At 39.3% G+C, this 24,190-nt stretch overlaps 1 protein-coding gene across 1 annotated transcript in view; it reads right to left on the bottom strand.

Moving 5' to 3' along the window:
• LOC139945963 (nuclear pore complex protein Nup155-like) overlaps nucleotides 1–24,190 on the bottom strand; it is a 40,473-nt gene that overhangs the window by 12,244 nt on the left and 4,039 nt on the right. The window contains exons 4-22 of the mRNA XM_071943506.1: nucleotides 24,024–24,120; nucleotides 22,956–23,119; nucleotides 21,929–22,092; nucleotides 20,967–21,066; nucleotides 20,123–20,288; nucleotides 18,364–18,461; nucleotides 16,813–16,992; nucleotides 15,581–15,681; nucleotides 15,207–15,371; nucleotides 14,673–14,783; nucleotides 13,660–13,822; nucleotides 12,711–12,776; nucleotides 10,574–10,721; nucleotides 5,614–5,680; nucleotides 4,933–5,039; nucleotides 3,941–4,038; nucleotides 3,139–3,272; nucleotides 1,940–1,999; nucleotides 99–230 (exon numbers count right to left, since the gene is read on the bottom strand). Coding sequence (XP_071799607.1) covers nucleotides 99–230; nucleotides 1,940–1,999; nucleotides 3,139–3,272; nucleotides 3,941–4,038; nucleotides 4,933–5,039; nucleotides 5,614–5,680; nucleotides 10,574–10,721; nucleotides 12,711–12,776; nucleotides 13,660–13,822; nucleotides 14,673–14,783; nucleotides 15,207–15,371; nucleotides 15,581–15,681; nucleotides 16,813–16,992; nucleotides 18,364–18,461; nucleotides 20,123–20,288; nucleotides 20,967–21,066; nucleotides 21,929–22,092; nucleotides 22,956–23,119; nucleotides 24,024–24,120 — 2,321 coding nt within the window. The remainder of the gene's footprint in view (nucleotides 1–98; nucleotides 231–1,939; nucleotides 2,000–3,138; nucleotides 3,273–3,940; nucleotides 4,039–4,932; nucleotides 5,040–5,613; nucleotides 5,681–10,573; nucleotides 10,722–12,710; nucleotides 12,777–13,659; nucleotides 13,823–14,672; nucleotides 14,784–15,206; nucleotides 15,372–15,580; nucleotides 15,682–16,812; nucleotides 16,993–18,363; nucleotides 18,462–20,122; nucleotides 20,289–20,966; nucleotides 21,067–21,928; nucleotides 22,093–22,955; nucleotides 23,120–24,023; nucleotides 24,121–24,190) is intronic.

Raw genomic sequence — 24,190 nt, 5'->3', positions numbered from 1 at the left:
TGAACCCCTAAATGGCAGACAGGAGAAGCAGGTGCAAGTGCATGGCAGGTTGTGCAATGGGTCTAAAGCAGTGACCTATGACCTTATGATTGTCATACCTTGGAGCACACAGCATCATCTTGACTGTATATAGATGGGCAGATTTCGCGTAGATTGCTACTTATTGCATCAGTGGTAGCATTGTCTCCAATGTAGTGATTGATCAGTGATGTTATCAACATGTCACAAACCTGTTGCAGCAACAAAACAACAAATGTCAATATTGGATAATATGGTTCCATTAGCTATGGTACAATATTGAATGGTTCAAAATGAACTCACCCATTGGTGATTTTATTTCTTATTGACTTAAGGCACTGGACAATATTGGTAATTACTCAAAATAATTGTTGATAGTACAAAACAATGTGAGAAACGGCTCCCTCAGAAGTAACATAGTTTTTTAGAAAGAAGTAATCTCTCACTAAAATATGTGAATTGTATTCGAGACCTCAGCTGAGGTCTCAAATTCAAGCATCTGAAAGCACACAACTTCATGTGACAAGGGTGTTTTTCTTCCATTATTATCTCGCAATTCAATGACCAATTGAGTTCAAACTTTCACAGGTTTGTTATTCTATGCATATATTGAGATACACCAAGTGAGACGACTGCTGGTCTTTGACAACTACAAAGGTGCCCAGTGGCTTTAAAGTGTCAAAGTAGACAACATGGGATATACCGTAGACCTTTCTTTTGATGATAAACAAACCGCCTTGGTTGGCATGGTCGGCCGAATGTTAGTAAAACACTAAATCGTAAAAAAAGATATTTTAACAACGTTCAACATTTTCTGCAAACTTTCAAATAAATAAAATACCTCTTATAATTAGTTGTTTTGTTTGAAACAAAATCAACAAATTTGGTTACATTGTAACTAGGCCTGGGCGAATTATTCGAATATCCGCTTAATGGCGAATAGGTTTTCCTATCCGTAATCGCCAATGCCTTTTTTTTCTTAACCAGATATCCGCATAGGGCGCGAATAGCTATTTATAAACCGGATAGTTCTGTAATTACAACCAAGTAACCGGATATTCTTTAATATCCGAATATCCGTGGACGTCGTGCGACAACTGACATGAATGTTTTGTCTGAATCCTAATGAAACTTCTATTAAGACAGCATAAAACAGCATAAATTAAGTATTTAACTATGCTCACCTCCGTGAAGAGTTAAAACAATGACATTTCTGACGTAATTTGTTCAAAGATTACAAAAGTTTTCCTTCACAGAGTCATCCACGATCAAAAGAAAAAGCAAATCGCTATCTTTAAATTAGATCCGGTCATTTTTATGAATGAACCGAGTGACACTGTCTAAAACTAATATCAATCCGCCCAGAAGATCTCATTCACAAACGAACAGCGCCCTCTAGCGAAAAAAAAAAACCAACTATTCGAATATCCATTCGGATAATTGGCCAGCTGTATCTGAATAACAAAATTTCACTATTCGCCCAGCACTAATTGTAACCCAAAATAGCGATCTTTTCTTGATTTGCACTTATGGCTTTCCATAGTTTTCCAAGCTGGGTTAGCGCCCATAACAGAATGAATAGGAAACAAGAAGAAATGTTCAGTTTTTTATTTTGGAGGAAAGGGGACTGAAAAGCCAATTCACATGCAAAGTTTCAGTCTGAGGTTGGATTCGAAACAGGGTCCACAGAAGTAAAAAGGCAGGGGAAGAAACCACTGAGCCAACCCGATGCCTACTGGGACTACCTTGATAACAATAATAATAATTAATTGAACATATATTGTGCTCTCTCAAGGACCAGCCTGTTCGAGGGAGCATTACAATAAAATTCCAATAAAAATTACACAAGAATAATCAGTACAAAGGAGTGAAAATAAAATGGTAGTTCATTTGAAGAGCGCCCTCTATTGGTTACACTTACCTCCTTGCCATCTATGACCAGATCTCTCAACGTCATCTGCTTCAACTTATTCTGAACATCCTAATATTTAATAAATAAAAAAAGGGAATTGCAGCAATAGAGTCTTACTATATGCAGAAATTGAACATTTTTAAGAAGAATTATGTCTATTTTAATTAAGGTACTCATTTTGCAAGCTGTCCACGGAATACTTGACAAAGCATTTTACCTGTACAGGGCGAGTCAAAATGAAGTTGACCGAGATTTATGAATAAATTCTTTTATTTGTTTTTTCTAACAATATGGAGAGAGTGCTTGTCAAAAAATGCTTTCCTGAAATTTTAAGTGTCGTTTGTTGGTTTTTGAAAAAATCAACAATTCCAGTTAACTTCTTTTGACTCACCCTGTATCTGTACGTGATTGATAGTGTATGAATATACCTGACATGGACTAGAGCAAGCTAGTCAAAACGTTGTGACCAATTTAAGAACTCACTCCACGATAGTGCAGTTAATGACATTCCTATACACCAATCCAGGCGCGCAAGTGCTGGGCGCCGCCATGGGCGCCGCACGCAATTGCTGCAATGTATTTGTGCCTAGTTTTGTGCACAAAATAAATCGTTTTCCATTTCACTTTTTATGGGAATTGAATGTCTTCCTCAACAATCTATGACATTTCCCTGATGTGGCTGCTTGATATAACAACGTACCACATTCTTGATACATTTTTAAAATCATTCAGAAAGTAAAATACTGAAATTCTAACAAAATACCTTGCCGATGTAACGCATTTTAGCGAGTACTATGCAGTTTCCGTGTCTTTAAACCCTAACTTGCCTAAAAAAAAGCACCATATTCAAGATGATTCAGTTTCTATTTTGTTGGTGGTCAGTGATCTACATTGAAAAATCATGATGTCCTGTTAGGGAAATTGTGTAAAGTCGTTGAGGAAAACATCTAATTTCCATAAAGAGTGAAAAGGAACATGATTTCCGCATGTCTTTGTGCACAAAACTAGGAACACCGCAGCAATGGCGCGCGGTGCTCAACACTTGTGCGCCTGGTGTGCGTCGGATTTCTCTATAAGCTAAAGTAGTAGTCCCAGCCAATGTTCTATACCTTTCGCCCAGGTAGTAGATCAAAAGCAGGACAGTTCCACGAACCAAATATATATTGATAGCTCACCATGCAATGCCTCAAATCCTATAAAATGTATACCTGTGGTAATGCTGCAGCTAGGGAATGGAACTGATGATAACACAGTAGTTTAAGTAGAGCCAATACTTCACAGCTTTTCTTGATTAACTGATGCAAACTCTGCAAAGCTTTCTTCTCCACATTCTCAGCATCACCTAAACACAACACCAATATGGCTCATTGTTATACTGTTCAATGTTCACATTGAGACTTAAGCCCTTTTTACACAAGGGTCCCTTGCTAAATCGTAGCGTGGTTGTAAAATTGTACAAAGTGCACCTCGTGTGAAAGGACAACACAAAATTCTACTATCCAAGTTCTCTTGTAAAATCTTGACCAACATTGCTACATTTTATAACCATGCTAAAAATAGGAAAGGGACCCCAGTTAAATAGTTCATGTGAATAGCACTCTCCTATACTACATGTACTACTACTACTAAATACTTCCCCAGAAAACCAATCAAGGCGCCTACACAAATATAGAACATTTTTCAGAGTGAACAAAAAAGAATGGCAGCTTTCACTTCTCACTGCTCTCGGACAATATTGTATTTTTTCTTTTGTTTTGTTTTCTACTTATGTTATTTTGTTTTTCCTGTAAGGCGCTGTGTTAATTGTAGAGCGCCAAAGAAATGGTTATTATTATTATAGTTATTAATGTAGTTAAATTAAACCCAATGTAAGTCTATGTGAAAAAGAGTGACTTTTAGGTCCCTCTGTAATCCTTTTTAATCTATCTTTAATTTAAGAATTTTCCCCCAAATTTGTCATTGCAATTTTTATTTGAAAATGAGATTATTTGTCAGAACTTGTTTGTTTACCTTGTTGCATTTGGTTGTGTTCTCTTTGTAGCTGTCCCATTGGTCCTCCTATCACAGAATCAGGTCGCACAAAACTTAGCATCCCAGTAGATATGACACTACAAAGAGCAATCACAACAAAACCAAGACATCAATTAATGGTATCAAAGCTTTCATCTTAACACAATATCGAATACTGAAGTCTTATATAGCGCACATATTCACCAACAAGGTACTCAAGGCGCTTAGTATATACATTTATACTGAAAGAGAGGTGATTGAAAGTGATGAACTCTGAGACCCAATTATGTAGCACCTTATAAGGGTTTACAAGGTGCTACAGCACATTCAGCAGCCACAGCAAGGAACACCTGGGCGAACCCCTTCTCTTTTACATGCGCTACACAACACACAGGACCGACGGCTTTACGTCACATCCAAAGGATAAAGCCATGGTTAAGTGTTTTGCTTAAAGGCAGTGGACACTATTGGTAATTACTCAAAATAATTATTAGCATTAAACCTTTCTCGGTGATGAGTAATGGGGAGAGGTTGATTGTATAAAACATTGTGAGAAACGGCTCCCTCTGAAGTGCCATAGTTTTCGAGAAAGAAGTGATTTTCCCTGAATTTGATTTCGAGACCTCAGATTTAGAACTTGAGGTCTCGAAATACAACCATCTAAACGCACACAACTTCGTGTGACAAGGGTCTTTTTTCTTTCATTATTATCTCACAACTTCGATGACCGATTGAGCTCAAATTTTCACAGGTTTGTTATTTTATGCATATGTTGAGACACACCAGCGGTGAAGGCTAGTCTTGGACAATTGCCAATAGTGTCCACTGCCTTTAAGGACACAAGTGTTACAACTGGGGCTCGAATAAAGAAGGTAATATTGGACAGTGTGCTCTAAAGAAGGTATTAATAGTCCCTTCACATCTAATGCCCAAGACATAGACTGATGACTGAAACTAAACAGGTTCTGCTATCCTAGTCTCATCTGTCTTACCTTTCAGCTACTGCTGTATACTGTGAGTTCTTATCTAAGAAGTCATTCAATGCTTGCAATTCATCCAGGACCCATCGTAACTCATTATCATCAAAGTTAGTCATCAGCTGAACCATGAAGAAAGTATAAACAGTAATGGATACAAGAAACATATTTTCCAGTATGTGACTTTTTAAAATGAAAAATACCACTACTAATACAAAGTAGCTACCAATATTGGTACTAGGCAAAGAAAGTATCCACAATTTATGCTCATATACTGAAAAACAACATTCAAAGTGTAAAGGCACTGGACACTAGAGGTTATCACTCAAAATAATTGTTAGCATAAAAACTTTCTAGTGACGAGTGATAGAGTACTGTTGAAAGTATAAAACATTGTGAGAAATGGCCTCCTCTAGAAAAACGTTTTTTAAAAAGAAGTAATTTTTCACTAAAATATTTGAATTGAATTTGAGACCTTAGTTGAGGTGTCGAATTCAAGCATCTGAAAGCACACAACAAGGGTGTTTTTTCTTCCATTATTCTCTCGCAAATTCAACGACCAATTGAGTTCAAATTTTTACAGGTTTGTTATTTGATGCATATGTTGAGATACACTAAGTGAGAAGACTGGTCTTTGACAAATACCAAAGGTGTCCAGTGTCTTTAACAAGACATGTTTGCAGAAGACTATCTTACCAAAGCTTGTTGAGATCCATATCCAACAGATGGAGCCTGAACTGCAACAAGTGAATCCCAAAGTGGTCTGTGTGTTTCAAACATGAAGGTATTGAGTCAATATACTGGGGTTAAGCCCGGTTCATACTTCTTGCGAATTGCGAAGCAAATTTGACGTGAAAAATGTATCTGAAATGAGGTATGAACCAGGCTTTACACAACTGTTGACTTTGAGACCAGGCCTAAGATCTACATCTACATCACACATACTCTATTTCCCAAAACTCGTCTGGCAAGTTACAGAGACCATGCCTTTTCAAACTGCGCAATGCGCCTCTGGAATTCCTTACCAGACAAGCTGAGGGACACACCTGATCTGTCAACATTCAAACACAACCTCAAGACTTTTCTGTTCAATCTGCCAGAACTTGCTAGCAATCGACGCCTTTGAATGGTCTTAAAACACTGAGCTTGCTAGCAATCTGCGCCTTTGAATGGTCTTAAAACACTGAACTTGCTAGCAATCTGCGCCTTTGAATGGTCTTAAAACACTGAACTTGCTAGCAATCTGCCCCTTTGAATGGTTTTAAAACACTGAACTTGCTAGCAATCTGCCCCTTTGAATGGTTTTAAAACACTGAACTTGCTAGCAATCTGCCCTTTTGAATGGTCTTAAAACACTGAACTTGCTAGCAATCTGCGCCTTTGAATGGTCTTAAAACACTGAACTTGCTAGCAATCTGCGCCTTTGAATGGTCTTAAAACACTGAACTTGCTAGCAATCTGGCCTTTGAATGGTCTTAAAACACTGAACTTGCTAGCAATCTGAGCCTTTGAATGGTCTTAAAACACTGAACTTGCTAGCAATCTGCCCCTTTGAATGGTTTTAAAACACTGAACTTGCTAGCAATCTGCCCTTTTGAATGGTCTTAAAACACTGAACTTGCTAGCAATCTGCGCCTTTGAATGGTCTTAAAACACTGAGCTTGGTAGCAAACTGGGCCTTTGAATGGTTTTAAAACACTGAACTTGCTAGCAATCTGCGCCTTTGAATGGTCTTAAAACACTGAGCTTGGTAGCAAACTGGGCCTTTGAATGGTTTTAAAACACTGAACTTGCTAGCAATCTGCACCTTTGAATGGTCTTAAAACACTGAGCTTGGTAGCAATCTGCGCCTTTGAATGGTCTTAAAACACTGAGCTTGGTAGCAAACTGGGCCTTTGAATGGTCTTAAAACACTGAACTTGCTAGCAATCTGCGCCTTTGAATGGTCTTAAAACACTGAACTTGCTAGCAATCTGCGCCTTTGAATGGTCTTAAAACACTGAGCTTGGTAGCAAACTGGGCCTTTGAATGGTTTTAAAACACTGAACTTGCTAGCAATCTGCCCCTTTGAATGGTCTTAAAACACTGAGCTTGGTAGCAAACTGGGCCTTTGAATGGTCTTAAAACACTGAACTTGCTAGCAATCTGCGCCTTTGAATGGTCTTAAAACACTGAACTTGCTAGCAATCTGCGCCTTTGAATGGTCTTAAAACACTGAACTTGCTAGCAATCTGCGCCTTTGAATGGTCTTAAAACACTGAACTTGCTAGCAATCTGCGCCTTTGAATGGTCTTAAAACACTGAGCTTGGTAGCAAACTGGGCCTTTGAATGGTCTTAAAACACTGAACTTGCTAGCAATCTGCCCTTTTGAATGGTCTTAAAACACTGAACTTGCTAGCAATCTGCGCCTTTGAATGGTCTTAAAACACTGAACTTGGTAGCAAACTGGGCCTTTGAATGGTCTTAAAACACTGAACTTGCTAGCAAACTGGGCCTTTGAATGGTCTTAAAACACTGAACTTGCTAGCAATCTGCGCCTTTGAATGGTCTTAAAACACTGAACTTGCTAGCAATCTGCCCTTTTGAATGGTCTTAAAACACTGAACTTGCTAGCAATCTGCGCCTTTGAATGGTCTTAAAACACTGAGCTTGGTAGCAAACTGGGCCTTTGAATGGTCTTAAAACACTGAACTTGCTAGCAATCTGCGCCTTTGAATGGTCTTAAAACACTGAACTTGCTAGCAATCTGCCCTTTTGAATGGTCTTAAAACACTGAACTTGCTAGCAATCTGCGCCTTTGAATGGTCTTAAAACACTGAGCTTGGTAGCAAACTGGGCCTTTGAATGGTCTTAAAACACTGAACTTGCTAGCAATCTGCCCTTTTGAATGGTCTTAAAACACTGAACTTGCTAGCAAACTGGGCCTTTGAATGGTCTTAAAACACTGAACTTGCTAGCAATCTGCGCCTTTGAATGGTCTTAAAACACTGAACTTGCTAGCAATCTGCGCCTTTGAATGGTCTTAAAACACTGAGCTTGGTAGCAAACTGGGCCTTTGAATGGTCTTAAAACACTGAACTTGCTAACAATCTGCGCCTTTGAATGGTCTTAAAACACTGAACTTGCTAGCAATCTGCACCTTTGAATGGTCTTAAAACACTGAGCTTGGTAGCAATCTGCGCCTTTGAATGGTCTTAAAACACTGAGCTTGGTAGCAAACTGGGCCTTTGAATGGTTTTAAAACACTGAACTTGCTAGCAATCTGCACCTTTGAATGGTCTTAAAACACTGAGCTTGGTAGCAATCTACGACTTTGAATGGTCTTAAAACACTGAGCTTGGTAGCAAACTGGGCCTTTGAATGGTCTTAAAACACTGAACTTGCTAGCAATCTGCGCCTTTGAATGGTCTTAAAACACTGAACTTGCTAGCAATCTGCGCCTTTGAATGGTCTTAAAACACTGAGCTTGGTAGCAAACTGGGCCTTTGAATGGTTTTAAAACACTGAGCTTGGTAGCAAACTGGGCCTTTGAATGGTTTTAAAACACTGAACTTGCTAGCAATCTGCGCCTTTGAATGGTCTTAAAACACTGAGCTTGGTAGCAAACTGGGCCTTTGAATGGTCTTAAAACACTGAACTTGCTAGCAATCTGCCCTTTTGAATGGTCTTAAAACACTGAACTTGCTAGCAATCTGCGCCTTTGAATGGTCTTAAAACACTGAACTTGGTAGCAAACTGGGCCTTTGAATGGTCTTAAAACACTGAACTTGCTAGCAAACTGGGCCTTTGAATGGTCTTAAAACACTGAACTTGCTAGCAATCTGCGCCTTTGAATGGTCTTAAAACACTGAACTTGCTAGCAATCTGCCCTTTTGAATGGTCTTAAAACACTGAACTTGCTAGCAATCTGCGCCTTTGAATGGTCTTAAAACACTGAACTTGCTAGCAAACTGGGCCTTTGAATGGTCTTAAAACACTGAACTTGCTAGCAATCTGCGCCTTTGAATGGTCTTAAAACACTGAACTTGCTAGCAATCTGCCCTTTTGAATGGTCTTAAAACACTGAACTTGCTAGCAATCTGCGCCTTTGAATGGTCTTAAAACACTGAGCTTGGTAGCAAACTGGGCCTTTGAATGGTCTTAAAACACTGAACTTGCTAGCAATCTGCCCTTTTGAATGGTCTTAAAACACTGAACTTGCTAGCAAACTGGGCCTTTGAATGGTCTTAAAACACTGAACTTGCTAGCAATCTGCGCCTTTGAATGGTCTTAAAACACTGAACTTGCTAGCAATCTGCGCCTTTGAATGGTCTTAAAACACTGAGCTTGGTAGCAAACTGGGCCTTTGAATGGTCTTAAAACACTGAACTTGCTAGCAATCTGCGCCTTTGAATGGTCTTAAAACACTGAACTTGCTAGCAATCTGCACCTTTGAATGGTCTTAAAACACTGAGCTTGGTAGCAATCTGCGCCTTTGAATGGTCTTAAAACACTGAGCTTGGTAGCAAACTGGGCCTTTGAATGGTTTTAAAACACTGAACTTGCTAGCAATCTGCACCTTTGAATGGTCTTAAAACACTGAGCTTGGTAGCAATCTGCGCCTTTGAATGGTCTTAAAACACTGAGCTTGGTAGCAAACTGGGCCTTTGAATGGTCTTAAAACACTGAACTTGCTAGCAATCTGCGCCTTTGAATGGTCTTAAAACACTGAACTTGCTAGCAATCTGCGCCTTTGAATGGTCTTAAAACACTGAGCTTGGTAGCAAACTGGGCCTTTGAATGGTTTTAAAACACTGAACTTGCTAGCAATCTGCCCCTTTGAATGGTCTTAAAACACTGAGCTTGGTAGCAAACTGGGCCTTTGAATGGTCTTAAAACACTGAACTTGCTAGCAATCTGTGCCTTTGAATGGTCTTAAAACACTGAACTTGCTAGCAATCTGCGCCTTTGAATGGTCTTAAAACACTGAACTTGCTAGCAATCTGCGCCTTTGAATGGTCTTAAAACACTGAACTTGCTAGCAATCTGCGCCTTTGAATGGTCTTAAAACACTGAGCTTGGTAGCAAACTGGGCCTTTGAATGGTCTTAAAACACTGAACTTGCTAGCAATCTGCCCTTTTGAATGGTCTTAAAACACTGAACTTGCTAGCAATCTGCGCCTTTGAATGGTCTTAAAACACTGAACTTGCTAGCAAACTGGGCCTTTGAATGGTCTTAAAACACTGAACTTGCTAGCAATCTGCGCCTTTGAATGGTCTTAAAACACTGAACTTGCTAGCAATCTGCCCTTTTGAATGGTCTTAAAACACTGAACTTGCTAGCAATCTGCGCCTTTGAATGGTCTTAAAACACTGAGCTTGGTAGCAAACTGGGCCTTTGAATGGTCTTAAAACACTGAACTTGCTAGCAAACTGGGCCTTTGAATGGTCTTAAAACACTGAACTTGCTAGCAATCTGCGCCTTTGAATGGTCTTAAAACACTGAGCTTGGTAGCAAACTGGGCCTTTGAATGGTCTCAAAACACTGTGCACCTTATAAATGTTAAGTTATTATTAATGTCAGCACTAAGTACTGTAACAATCAGTGTGTACAACCATTTCAGTAACGTCAACACAGGCAACTTCAAATTGATTTTCCCAGTTCTTTTGCCTCACCTTGTTATTCTGCCAAAATACAGACAAAGTCCCTTGAACTTTCCTGAGAACTCCACATCATTGGAGCTCTGTGTTTGACCTTGTTGCTGCCTAGCCTGGACTCCACCAGTATTTGGTAAGGGAGTAGAGGCTACAGTGGGCTGCAAACCTACAAGAATCAGATTCAAAAAAGAAAAATGAGAGACTGGAATAAACCCTTCGAATGAAATATGAGAATTACATTCACGCATGTGTACAGACCCTATTTGTTGGAAAACGCTATAGTGATATGCACTAAGCACTAAATTTGGGAAAAAAGAGCTCAGAGGACGGCCACTTGGCCTAAAAAGCTCCAAAAAAGAAAGGGGCACCAAGGCAATTTTCAAACCGTTATTTGTTTATGATTATGTTATTATACTTTCCACTGATTTCAAGATGGTGGTCAACTTTCAAACCCATATTTATTTCATTGTCGCTGTTTACATGCTGTGCAATTTAAGTTGAATAAAAGTTTTGAACGTATTTGTTGCTGAATTATGTACAGTTTTTTGCAGCACTCACATTGCAAATGATTACCCTATTTTACCCCCCCCCCCCCCCCTAATTCATCGACATATATAAACTTCCTTCTGCTCATCTGAAAACAAATCATTGCTCCAGAACAAAGAATTGTTGAAAAAAATCAAACAGAAAAAAAAACACACAGAATTTGTTTTTAGAAAATTAATTCCCTGCGTGCTAATCTGAAGAGAAAAGATCAATCCCTGGCTCACCGTCACCCCAACTCTGCGAGAGACAAACAAGCCCAACCCACCCCACTCCCACCAACAACCAGGAGGCTCAACAAAATCAGCTGATTCGGAAAAATGAACCTAAAATTTAATACAAATCTCTTGATTTCTTTTTTGATTATAACTAACATGATTCTGGAAATTAAAAACGAACCCCCAACCCCTTAGCACAAAATAATTGGCCTAGTATTTAGCTATGTAAGTTGTAACGAGCATGCCAACGTTCATGCCACGCTAGACTGCTAAAATGAGTACTATAAAAATGTAAAAAACGCACCTAATTAAAAAACACTTCAAAACGTTGGCACTTTGCTGCCACTCTAGCCATTTCACCTTCCTGCTTATTTTTGGCAAGTTGATTAATCAATAATGAACTTGATGGAGTATGATGATTTCCAAAATTATGGCTCTGCTGTTACCTCAATATCATCAGATTTTGCTGTTTTACAATTACACGCTTGTTGTGTGTACACAAACATGTGTTTGGCAATGAAAAAGAAAGTCGCAAGGCAGGCAGGTCACTGGTTGTGCTGTGTCACAAACATTAATCCAAAACCACAAGCCTTGGACACCAGTGAATTAGCCAGGGGAAAAACATAGACTGTATCCAGCCCCTGGCCGCACGCCTCTCCGGCCCCATCCCCTACAAATACAGTTCTCAATAGAAAAAATCAGCGCGAAATTGCATAATTTAGTGTAGCCAGTTTTTACATGGGAGTAGTCTGGTGCTGCGTTTTTAGTAGTAAACAGCTCAGCTACACTTGATATGGTTACCGTGCCTCGTTCTCGACACATTTTTTATTGCAAAACAGCATTGTGAAAACAAGTGTGCGGGATCGTACGTTCCGAAACAATTTACCTTCATAATTAAATAACACTTTGGAATAAATAATGCTATGGAATCAATGGAAAAGGGCACGACGGCCAAGTGGACGTAAGGTACGTGATTTTTACAGGGGCATCACAGCAATTCGCTGGGGCATCACGGCAATGGCCTGCAGAGGTGTGTTAAGCAAAATGATATGTCCAACAAAACCAACTGGCTCTTTTCAGGGCCAACAATAACCCCAAATACTCTTTTGAGAGCCAACTTGCCCTCCTTAAATGAAACACAAATGTAGTTGGACAAAAATGTTTATATGCCATCTGATTGAAAAAAGCATACCTGTGTCAATCACCCCCATTATTTCACCATTGTAAAGGTAAATCAATAACCTACTAAGAAATGGACTTTTATTTGTTCAAGATTTTTCTTATTCTTAAAATAGTAGCTCCCATCCAATGATTGTTTTTTTTCTACTCACGCGGTAAAAAGGGAAACTGGGTAAGTGACTGATAATTTATTTCAATATTAATCAAATGATTACCTGATACAGAAGGAATTGAAGCAAATTGACCATCAGGTCTCTGCCCGGTAACAGGTGATGTACTCCCTGTCAATACAATCAATATTAATCAACTACATAATACAGGTTCAATTTGCATCAGGGTTTAATCATATTATTTGGGGTTTTTACCAACACATCAATGTGTGTTAGCACTGTATACTCAGTACTTTCCAGAGTCCTGTAAACAATATCACAGGCATATTGCTCGGGTGGGATTAGAACGAACTACATCATTGGAATCATTGCAAGTTTACGGCAAAATGATCCCGGCTAGACGCTTTTTAGAATCATTCCCAACTGTGTTTTCCGCTGAGTCTAACAATATTGCCCATAATATAAAGACCCAAAATACCAGTGAGGGTAAACTCTAGTAGACAATTTGACCGGGAAGAAGGAGATGGGCCATGTTAACCTTGCCCTAAAAATTAATACATAAATTTTCCCAATTGAGGATATTATGCCAGATTGAGGATACTAGCCAACTGGAGTATTTGTCTTACCAAAGAGGTTAGTTGGGGGTATTTGGGATGTGACTTCCATACACCAGATGCCCATTTCAGGGTATTATGCCCGATTAAGGATACTAGCCAACTCAGACAAGCAACTCTCCGATTGCAAAAAAGAGGAAATGGACGATCACACGTAGCTTTTATACAGTGTTTTTAAGTATTCTATGGCACTGTTTAAAAAAAATAAGAAGAGGAAATCAGCTAATCAGCTGAAAAATTGCATGCCTTCCACCTGGAGTATGTGTCTTACCAAAGAGGTTAGTTGGGGTAATTGGGATGTGACTTCCATACACCAGATGCCCAGTTGAGGATGTTATGCAGTGTTTTTCAGTTTTCTATGGCATTGTTTTAAAAAAAAAGAGGAAATCAGCTGATCAGCTTAAAAGTTGCACGCCTTCCAACCGCAGTATGTTTCTTACCAAAGAGGTTAGTTGGGGTGTTCTGGATGTGACTTCCATACAGTTTCATCGAAGCTGCTCCACCATATTGAAAGAATGCTTGCGTTGCCCAAGCAGTAACTTGCACATCACTGGATGCCCTTGAACATGCTAAGATGAGACAGGTTGCACAAGCTTGATCCTCCTGTAAGTTCAACAACAAGATGGTTATTTTACAATAGAATAAAAACTAATATCACCATTGTTGGAACAAGTATCACAGCATCATTCCTACAAATTGTATACACCATATTGACACCTTGCACACACGTCACACGTGGCAACTGCGCCATGCTCACCACTTTGTTGGGCAATAGGTTTACCTTGCAAACACTGTGTCGCCTAAAGTGCGCACTTCACTGAAACACACGTTGACATTGGCCACCAAATGGCGCATCCAAGATTTTTCTGATGATGACATCAGGTGAATTGGGTCAATTGACCCATTTCACCTGGCGTCATCATCAGAAAAATCTTGAATGCGCCATACTGGTGGGCAATTTCACTGTGCGTTTTCTATGCCGTGCGTTATGCAGTGATGTGTGCATTTTAGGCGACGCGGCGTTAATACACGTAAACCTAACTGCCCACCAACATGGTGAGCATGGCATCAGCCCCCGCGTGTGATGCGTGTGCAAGGGGTCAATAGGCTGTCAGCTCGCTACAAGAATGACTGCATCATAGTCAAGCTTCAGGGTTGTTGGTAGGCACCAGGTGGAATATCTGCCGGAGGGAGGGAGAATCTCCTATACGACTGCCAGAATACCTGCAGAAGCATTGCTGCTGCCCCAGCCTTAGGGTTTGAAGTAAGAGTTTGCCTTCATCTAGAAGGGCTGCCTCCCAAGGCTTATAAGCCCCTCCTGCCCGGGTTTGAGATCAGAGTACCTTATCCTAAGTAGGATGTTTTTTAAGACTTACAAGCCCTATCTGCCCGGAGCAATCTGGTTTTAATAAACACATGTATATAAATATCTGATCAACTAGTTTGTCTTTACCTTGTGCAGTTTAAAGAAGCTTTCAACCACAGGGTTATCTGGTCCCATATTGTTGAGCATGAGCTGACGCAGCTGATCCACTGGACGCAGTTTATTCACCAGGTAGCTTCCCTGTGTAGAAAACCATTCTCAATCAATTTCAAATTTGAGCAAATTATTACATGAACTTATATTTTCTTTGCGGTGAACAAAACAAATATCAATGAACAGTCATTGCTTTCAACTACTAGAGCTTCTTCCATTTTTTATGGCTACATATCATTTTCATTTGCCGCACCGTTTATTTGCAATAGTCTTCCTGTGCATATTCACCAGGCTACTTCTTTACAAATTGTTTAAGTCTCTGTTAAAAACTGATTTGTTTGAAGCTGCTTATTTGTATATTCTGCTTATTTGTAATTTGTATCTTTCTCTCATTGTATATTTTATTGTTCTGTTTATGCGCTTAGAGGCTTTTCGTATAAGGCGCTTTACAAATGTATTTATTAGTACTATTATTAGATGTTGTTCAGTCAATGCTATACTATGATTTACCTTTGAACTAAGCAGCACATATGAAGGTGATGTAACAGTGTGTTGAGTTACTACACTAGGTGGTTCTGCTTGTCTGGGTCTCTCTACATCAATCCTTGGTGTCAGGAGTGGGATAGATGGAACCTCAGCTAAAACCCACGTCCTACTCCCAATCGAATGAGTCACCTACACAAAACATATCACAATCCGTCAGTGTCATACATCTGGTTAAGATGGGGAGAGTTGTTTTTATGCAAGACCAGACACACAAGGCCTGAAGGCCACTTCAAGTTTTGGGCTACAATCAACTATTTTTTTGTAGGGGCCGTTGCCACCTACTCCTGGGGCTGAAACAGGGTTACCCCCTTTACAGTCCAAGAAGATTACATAGTTACCCGAGTTTCCATGAGTGAGCGCTGGAATGGGAATGAATCTGGATTGAGACACCATAAGTGATCTGACTCTTCTGTTTGTGAGCAACATAACAGCATTGTACCTGAGTAAACAACAAGGGTCATTACATTTTTATTGAAATAATAAAAATAATAATTATAATAGTGGCTTCTTATATAGCGCTCAGATCCTTCACGAAGTGATGCTCATGGCGCTTCAACATTATTACCCCTGGTCACTGGGCCTTAAATCATTCCTTAAACCATCTCAGCTCCCTGGGGAGAATACAGCCTGTGCTGCCAAATATGCAGCACACTAAGCTTATCAATCACAAGAACCAATTCTGCCCTCACATGTACCCATTTACCCCAGGGTGGAACGAGGCTAAGGTTAAGTGTCTTGCTCAAGGACACAGGTGTCATGACCGGGATTCAAACCCGCATCCCGATAACTTAACCACCAGAACTTGAGTCTGCTGCTCTTATCCGCTCAGCCACAACACCGCAGCAACTTCTTCTTTACCCAGCCAGTCATTTGACAATATGAATATTACACAAGAAGATTATATAAAAGAAGACAACAAAATAGCATTGTAAGCATACAAAAGGGACATAAAGCCATTGGTCCTGTGTTGTGTAACCCACGTAAAATAATCCAGTCCACTTATCGTAAAGAGAAAGGGTTCGCTCCCATGTTCCTGGTTTGATTGGCAGCAGTTTGCGCCACAGCACCTTGTAAACCATTACATGGTTCTATGTAGAAGGAGTAGGTCTCATAATTCAAACATAGTCCCACATACCTTGCAGGAAAATAATGTATGTTAAAGCTCCTTAAGCATCACTGAGTGACGGGTATGCAAGCTATACAAGAAGCCACTATTATTGTTATTATACAACGACGGAGTGAAATAGACATAACGACTTATAAATAAGGATACCGACACCATCAGAGCTACAAGAAATATAAGGCGTAGTCCCATAGAGTTATATAAGAACTAGAGGGCACACTGGTAATGCTGCATGCTGAACGCAACGGGACCGCAAGAAGACACGCGCCATTTTGTGAGATCAAAGATGTACGCATGATGAAGTAGGCCTACCTGTTGCGTCGGTGTGTATGTTTGATAAATACAAGCAAGGCAATGTTTTTTTTCTTCAAAAAAAATGGCCGCCATGTGCGCATGCCTTGGCCATGTATACAGACCAGTGCACCCTCTATGCGTAGCCCGCATTACCTTGACTGTAGACAGCAGCATGTACATTGGTTGGTCGATACTGAGAAGCATTAGCAGTGAATCCAGGAGGTAGTCTAATATGAACCAGGCATAGATTAATTGGCCTATCTCGAGATCCTACATGTACTCCGCCAAACGAACCTCCTTGGAAAGGAATGGTTGTAAAATACAACCGCACACCTGCAAAAAAATAATCCAAGTAGGTTAAAAGCCCTGGGGCCGATTTCACAAAGATCTAAAATTGATCGTAACTGCAAATCAATCGTAGTTGCTTAGTAAAGTGTGATGTCACAATACAAATCACTATGGTGATACTGAAAATTTGTGTTGCGATGAATTTTGTTGCTTTGTGAAATCGGCCCCTGGACACTATTGGTAATTACTCAAAATAACTGTTAGCATAAAAACTTGCTTGGTTCAACCAAATGAGAGCTATTAATAGTATAAAACATTGTGAGAAACAGCTCCCTCTGAAGTAACAAAGTTTCGAGAAAGACTTCAGGCCTGAAGCCTTTCTCAAGCATCTGAGGGCACATAAATTTGTACAACAAGGGTGTTTTTTCTTTCATTATTCTCTTGCAACTTCGATGACCAGTTGACTCAAAATTATCTTGTTTCATAAGCTGAGCACAGAGTAAAATAGAAACAGTGTTGCATGTACATGTAATGTCTAATGTCATTGCCCATTACACGAATAGACAAAAGCCGCATTCGCATTGGCCGCTACTAGAGTGCTACAGAAATGTCTGTGGGGTCCCTTGCCTAATTGGCAATGTTTGACAACATTTTGCAAAAGAACTTGAACAGTAGAAACATTTGTTGTCTATTCACCTGAGGAACATTTTGTAAAATTTTACAACAATGCTACAATTTAGCAAGGGACCCTTGCTAAAATGCTCTTGTGTGAAAGGGGCTTAAGTTAACAGCTGTTCGCGCTTGGATTAATTTGTGTGTGGTATGTTACTAGGGACTAGTTAATGGAAGTGACGTGACAGTGTGGTTAAGTTACCGGAATGATGTGTTCGCATTGGACTTCTTGTCCCTGTTAAGTTAACATTGTTAAGTTGCAGCGACTTGAAACAGCCTGCTAAGTTAACAGCGCTGTGGCAGTAGTTTACCACCCCGATAGGTTACCGGCTGTTCACACTTGGACTTAATATCGGTAAAAGTTAACAAATTGCGGTGGTAAGTTCACCGTTTTAAGTCCAATGCGAATGCCGCTACAGAGACTATTCAAGCTTTGTAACGGTTTGTGCTCACAACCAGAATAAATACTGGTGTAGAATTGATAAATCAATCAGTCAATCAATCAATCAATCAATCAATCAATCAAAGGTCATTTCTAGAGCGCAAAAATCAAGAGTTTGTTCTAAGGCACTGAGGCACAGTTGAATGGTTTAGTAAGCCTGCTGGAACAGGTGAGCTTTAAAGAGTGTCTTGAATAAGATGAGTGAGCTGACATTTCTGATCTGTATAGGAAGCTTATTCCACATTTTGGGGTCATATACAGAGAATGATCCCTCTGCAAAAATTAACGTATATTGAACGAACCTGTTTGTGTGACTGCCACAAGATGTAATCTGCTTGACTCTGTACATGGTATAGCAGCAATGTGAACAACCTGCTTGAAGTTAGATCGATCAATGTTCCTTTATAATAAATACAAACAAATCAAATCATTTTGTTACTCGACAATGAAGCAGAATTTAACCTACATAGGAGATATGTGACCCGCTCTGTCGTAATCAGGAATATCCAGTAAATTTCATTTTTGCATTTATCATCCTAGTCCAAACAAGCAAATCTTAACATTTTAAATGCAATCAAAATCAAGATCAGAAATAAAGACATATTTGGAAAGCTTACACAATTTCCTTTCCAAAGACACCAATTTCAACCAATTTGACCCAAAGGTTACCGATTTATGGTCGTTTGAATGTCAGAGGTCAGGCGCATTTTGCCCGAAATCAACAAGAAAGAGCATGCTGTAGCGCGAAAACCATTTATCGGATGGAGCTGAAATTTGAAATTTGAGCTTGTTGAGCCACGATTACCCCATAAACCAAATATGAGCAAATTTGAAGAGGGTAGGGTTTAACCCATTGGGTGATTTGACACGGAATGACCCAAGTGTAAAAGGGCACCACTGCAGTTTTTTAGAATTTGAGGGGCATCATGGCAAAAACTAAAATGTACAAAACTTAACGAAGGTTTAAAAAAATCGTGCATGTAAAATCAATGCATCTTCATCATCACATCATTTTGACTTTGCGAAAACACCCTGCAAAAACTTCCCCAAAACAACAAGACAAAACAAAATAGGGAAGAAACAAATCTTACGTTATACAGTAAAATAATCTTTCTATTGATCCAAGGTATCGTAATTGGCGTCATTTTGGTAAAATAAAGACTACACTTTGTGTAATTTTCGTAAACAAGGTAACATTTCTGAGGAACTGTGCTGTGCAGACCATGCTTTCGCGGTTATTGCATGCGTACCAGCGAAGACTATGCTGTTGTACGGTGTAAGCGTGCACACCAGCGATTGCAATTCGGAGGGAAAACCCATTTTCCAAACATGTGCAGACTTGTGCAGTCTTAGGTCGAGGCGTTATCGTGTGATGCACTGTGATATTTTGCCAATAGAGGGCGTTTATTATCGTTCTATTGCATTGTTCTAGCGCTCAATGTTTCTTTCCTTTATTGTAGAACGCAAAGTAAAAAGACTACATGCCTTTATTGGAAACCATGGGACTGCTGTGTGCGTTGTAGTGATCGCGGATAGGAGTAGTAGGTCTGTGGTCTGTGTTTTGCGGAACTTTCTAGTGAATTTTTTTTTATGATTATCCCAACCGTAAAAGTGTAAACATACAAGCGGACATTTAGAGTGCATTTAACAATTTTACAAAAGGGCCACCGACGGCTGTTGGATAAAAAGGGCACAGCACTATATTGCCATGAATTGTTGTTTTCGAGAGTATCACGGCAATGGCACAGGGCTCCAACGGCAATTGCCGTTGGTGCTGTCGGTTATTTCAAGGCCTGCTTTACACATGTTAGAATTAAACATACTGTTGGGACCAGTGAAAAAACTATTGGCTCGAGGCTGGTTAGAATTAAACATACTGTTGGGACCAGTGAAGAAACTATTGGCTCGAGGCTGGTTCCAAATGGTTGACTACAGTAGTCAACCAATGGTCCACCAGCCTGAGTTCCAGTGCAAATGGTCAACCTTTAGTTAACCATGGTGCACACTCGAACTTGCTCCCTGATGATAGAATATCCCAATATACTGTTTTTTAAAACTAACCTTGCATAGAAGATAGCTTGTTTCATCATTGAGTAGTGAGAGACTGCAGTGACTCGACTCATACTACACCCATCGGTTCCCATGTCATACACCTGTATTGTACCTCTCTCTGACCGCGTGTACAGAATGTGTCTAGTTTCATCTATAGTTATCTCGGCTATGGGATCTAATGAAATACAGAAAGAAAACAACTACATAATTGTTAGCATAAAAACTTAGTTGTTAACGATCAATGGAGAGTTGTTGATAGTAAAAAATATTGTGGGAAACAGCTCCCTCCGAAGTTACGTAGTTTTCAATACGTAGTAAGTTTCTACTAAAATATTTGAATTAGATTTTGAGGTCTCGAAATCAAGCATCTGAAAGCACACAACTTTGTGTTGTATTGTATGGTTCAATATGAACTCACCCATTGGTGATTTTATTTCTAATTGATTTAAGGCACTGGACATTATTGATTATTACTCAAAATAATAGTTAGTTAAAACCTAGGTAACGAGCAATGGAGAGCTGTTGATAGTATAAAACAATGTGAGAAACGGCTCCCTCAGAAGTAACATAATTTTTTAGAAAGAAGTAATCTCTCACTAAAATATGTGAATTGTATTTGAGACCTCAGCTGAAGTCTCAAATTCAAGCATCTGAAAGCACCCAACTTCATGTGACAAGGGTGTTTTTTCTTCCATCATTATCTCGCAACTTTGACGACCAATTGAGTTCAAATTTTCTCAGCTTTATTTTATGCATATATGGAGATACACCAAGTGAGAAGACTGATCTTTGAAAATAACAAATAGTGTCCAGTGTCTTTAAACATTTTACAATAATTTCAATATCAACTTACCATCTTCTGAGAAATTAAGAAATGAAGGCACTAGAAACGAGAGAGAGCTACTAGAATGGTTGACTTTACGACACTTGCGACTGAACCATCCATCCTGGGCCTGGATTGAATTAGTAACAAATAACAAAAAGAAACTGTTACGATCAGAGAACTTCCTAATCAAATATTGATACGTTTTTTTCTTCTAAAAATCTGCAAAATATAGTCGATAACAAGGTTGAACCCAATGAATATGCCCAAATAAACTTGGAGTTCAGACAGTACTCAGCCCTGGAATTACACACAGACCACATAAGCCATGGCCACCAATGCCCCATGTCTTGGCCTTGTTGCCCCTTTAGATCTTACCCATTGACATTAAGATTTTTCAATGGAAGTGCCTTTTTCAAAATAAAAATGGCCTAGCCCTTTCAAAGATGAAATTCCAGGCCTGGAGTAACACAACAATTTCATCTTTAGTAATTCACATATACTTTGTTATGTGATTGGCCTTTTAAACTATTGAAAATGATTGTTAAGTTATCTAACAATGTGGAGACAAGTCCTGACAGCTATGTGGTTCTCTACACCATAAAGTAAAGTAATTTTTTTAAAGAAAATAATTGTTTTTGTAGACAAACAATTAACAAACGAATATTATTTGAAAAATAAAGTACATTAATTTATGAAAATTTGAACAACTACTTCCTCAATCTAAATACCAGGAAAAAATAAAGTAGACAAAACCATCCCTTTTTTCTATCGCCCCCAGAAAGTAGTAGCGAATAGTGAGGGCAACTTTGTCAGGTGGGGGGGGGGCGACTCTGTCAGGAGGCGACTTTGTGAGGGGGTGATTTTGAGAGGGGCCATCTTGTAAGTAAAGGGGCAACTTTGTAGTGGTCGCCTTTGCTGGGGGAGAGTTGACTGGTTTCCATTTGGATATGTATTGCCAGGAAGATTGTTATATATGTAAAAAGTTGTACCTGGTACACAATCTCATACAAGCAGCCATCCTTGCCAGCTAAGAAGATTCTTCCATTGTTTGTTGATTTGATACTCAGCATGTACGTACTGTCAGATGGTATAGAAAACAATGGGTCTGGTAACAAATGCATCTCACAGCGACTGTAGTCATTTCCAGTTACATCTAAAGGGGAGAAACAAGTATTTATATTGTACTGAAATTAAAGTGCACATGTATTTAGAAAACAATTATTTTGTGTGAGTATCTTGAGGCCATTAGAGCGATCCTGTAGAAAATAGTGCAAGAAACAAGCTTTGACACTAATTTAAAAAAATGTGGTGCAATATGAAGAAAACAAAATCATGTCACACTTCAGTTTTAGCCGAGTGGTTTGTAATTTGAGGATCATGATTGGTCACATTAAGGGCAATGGACATTTTGGGTAAATACTCAAAATAATTTTTAGCATAAAAACTGACTAAAAACAGGCAATGGAGAGCTGTTGATAGTATAAAACATTGTGAAAAATGAGGTAATTGTATGAGAAAGAGGTAATTTCTCACTCAAATAACAAAAGGCTTCAGCTGCGGCCTTTTATTATGCATCTGAAAGCACACAAATTTGTGCAACAAGGTGTTTTTTTTTTCTCCTGCACTATTTTCTTACAACTTAGTTTAACAGCATAAAGTTTCACAGGTTTTTTACTTTATGCATATGTTGGGATTCACCAAGTGAGAATACTGGTCTTTGACAACTACCAAATATTTCCAGTGCCTCTAAAGACCAGTCCTTTGCCAATGTTGTCGTTTTGATTGAGTGGCATGCTTATTAACTACATATTCAATTCAATTCAATTCAATTCAATTCAATTCAGTTCAATTCAATTCAATGGACATTTATTTTTCATATTGACAATGAAAATTAAGCATACAATTTAAAACAAATAACAATGAGTAAAATAATGAAAGATGGATGCCACATAATTCAACAGTAATAAAATGTATAGACATTTCAAAGATAATATCTAGTGTAATTAACATACATACCATCATGAGCTTGACCAAAGCTGACTCCAAGAAGTACTATCTCCACAGGGGTCACCAAACACAGTAAGAAGCGAATATGACTTTGGAAGATATTGGGTTTAGGTCGCACCAACCCAGCACAAAGTATGGTTTCACTTAAACCATCAAAATAAGCCAAGTCCCCCCTGAAATCACAAATACAAAAATATGAAACCATCACAATAAACTACACTTACTGGAATAGTCTGATGCAGGCTCAGCGTACAAAAAACACAACTAACATCCATTTTATTTACAAATTTAAAAGTAGGCCCGACCCGAGAGGGCACTGTTCGTGACGTCAATCGAGGCGCAATATTTGAAGAGAAAATGTGTAGTCTGGCCCCGTACACTATGTCTGGGTACCTGATCGGTATGATGCCTACTACAGAACTATGGTCACGGAGCAGACTGCACGCACTGTATGGCTGCTGTGTGGACGGCCCACTCAGATTACCCAGCACGGTGAATCGCATGCAGTGCCAACGCAAAATAGTGATGCTTGGCACAAGCTAAAAACATGCCCTCAAAGTTGAAACAATACCCGATTTTGTTCACGTTATGCAAATGCTCCTTTAGGTTCGTCACGTCTTTCAGGTACCTTCTTCAACTTCCCACTAGCTGGAAAGTTGTTGGGATCGCGTCATGTTTTAGAAAAGAACTTTTCTCTTCATATCAAAATGTGTGGTGTATTCCGGATTCTCGAAGCACGACGGCACAAAGTATTTGCTGCACAGCGCTGGAAAAGACATCAGCCCGGACCACTTTGCAAACTGACCACATTTTTAGTTGTTTTGCTGCCTCTAGCAGCAAAACACATGGTCAACATTGCCGAAAAAATGCAAGAAATAAACTTTTTTTTCGAAACATACAAACTTACGACTAGGACTTGCATGTACTTGCACGTACTTGTGTTCGATCGAGGCAAAGTCTGGCTCGATTGACGTCACAAAAGGGGTAGGCGGATTCATCCCCTAAACAACTATCTATTTTTTAAACATATAAATCGTTACAAACAATTACTAAATAAATATTTTATTTTTAATTTACCCATCTTCATAGTTCCAGACAAAAATGTCGCTGTCCACCGACAGCCAAGCTCGGCTTATCTCTGGAAACACTCCCATCATGCAGTTACATTGCATGTCTGAATTGCACACATCAAGGAATCAAGTCAGAATAAAATCCAGTACTCCGCTAAATAGGTCAAAGATTGA

This window comes from Asterias amurensis, chromosome 13, assembly GCF_032118995.1.
Source record: "Asterias amurensis chromosome 13, ASM3211899v1".
Classification (NCBI taxonomy): domain Eukaryota; kingdom Metazoa; phylum Echinodermata; class Asteroidea; order Forcipulatida; family Asteriidae; genus Asterias; species Asterias amurensis.
Note: the sequence above shows the minus strand (reverse complement) of the source record. Positions and strands in the feature narration are given on the sequence as shown.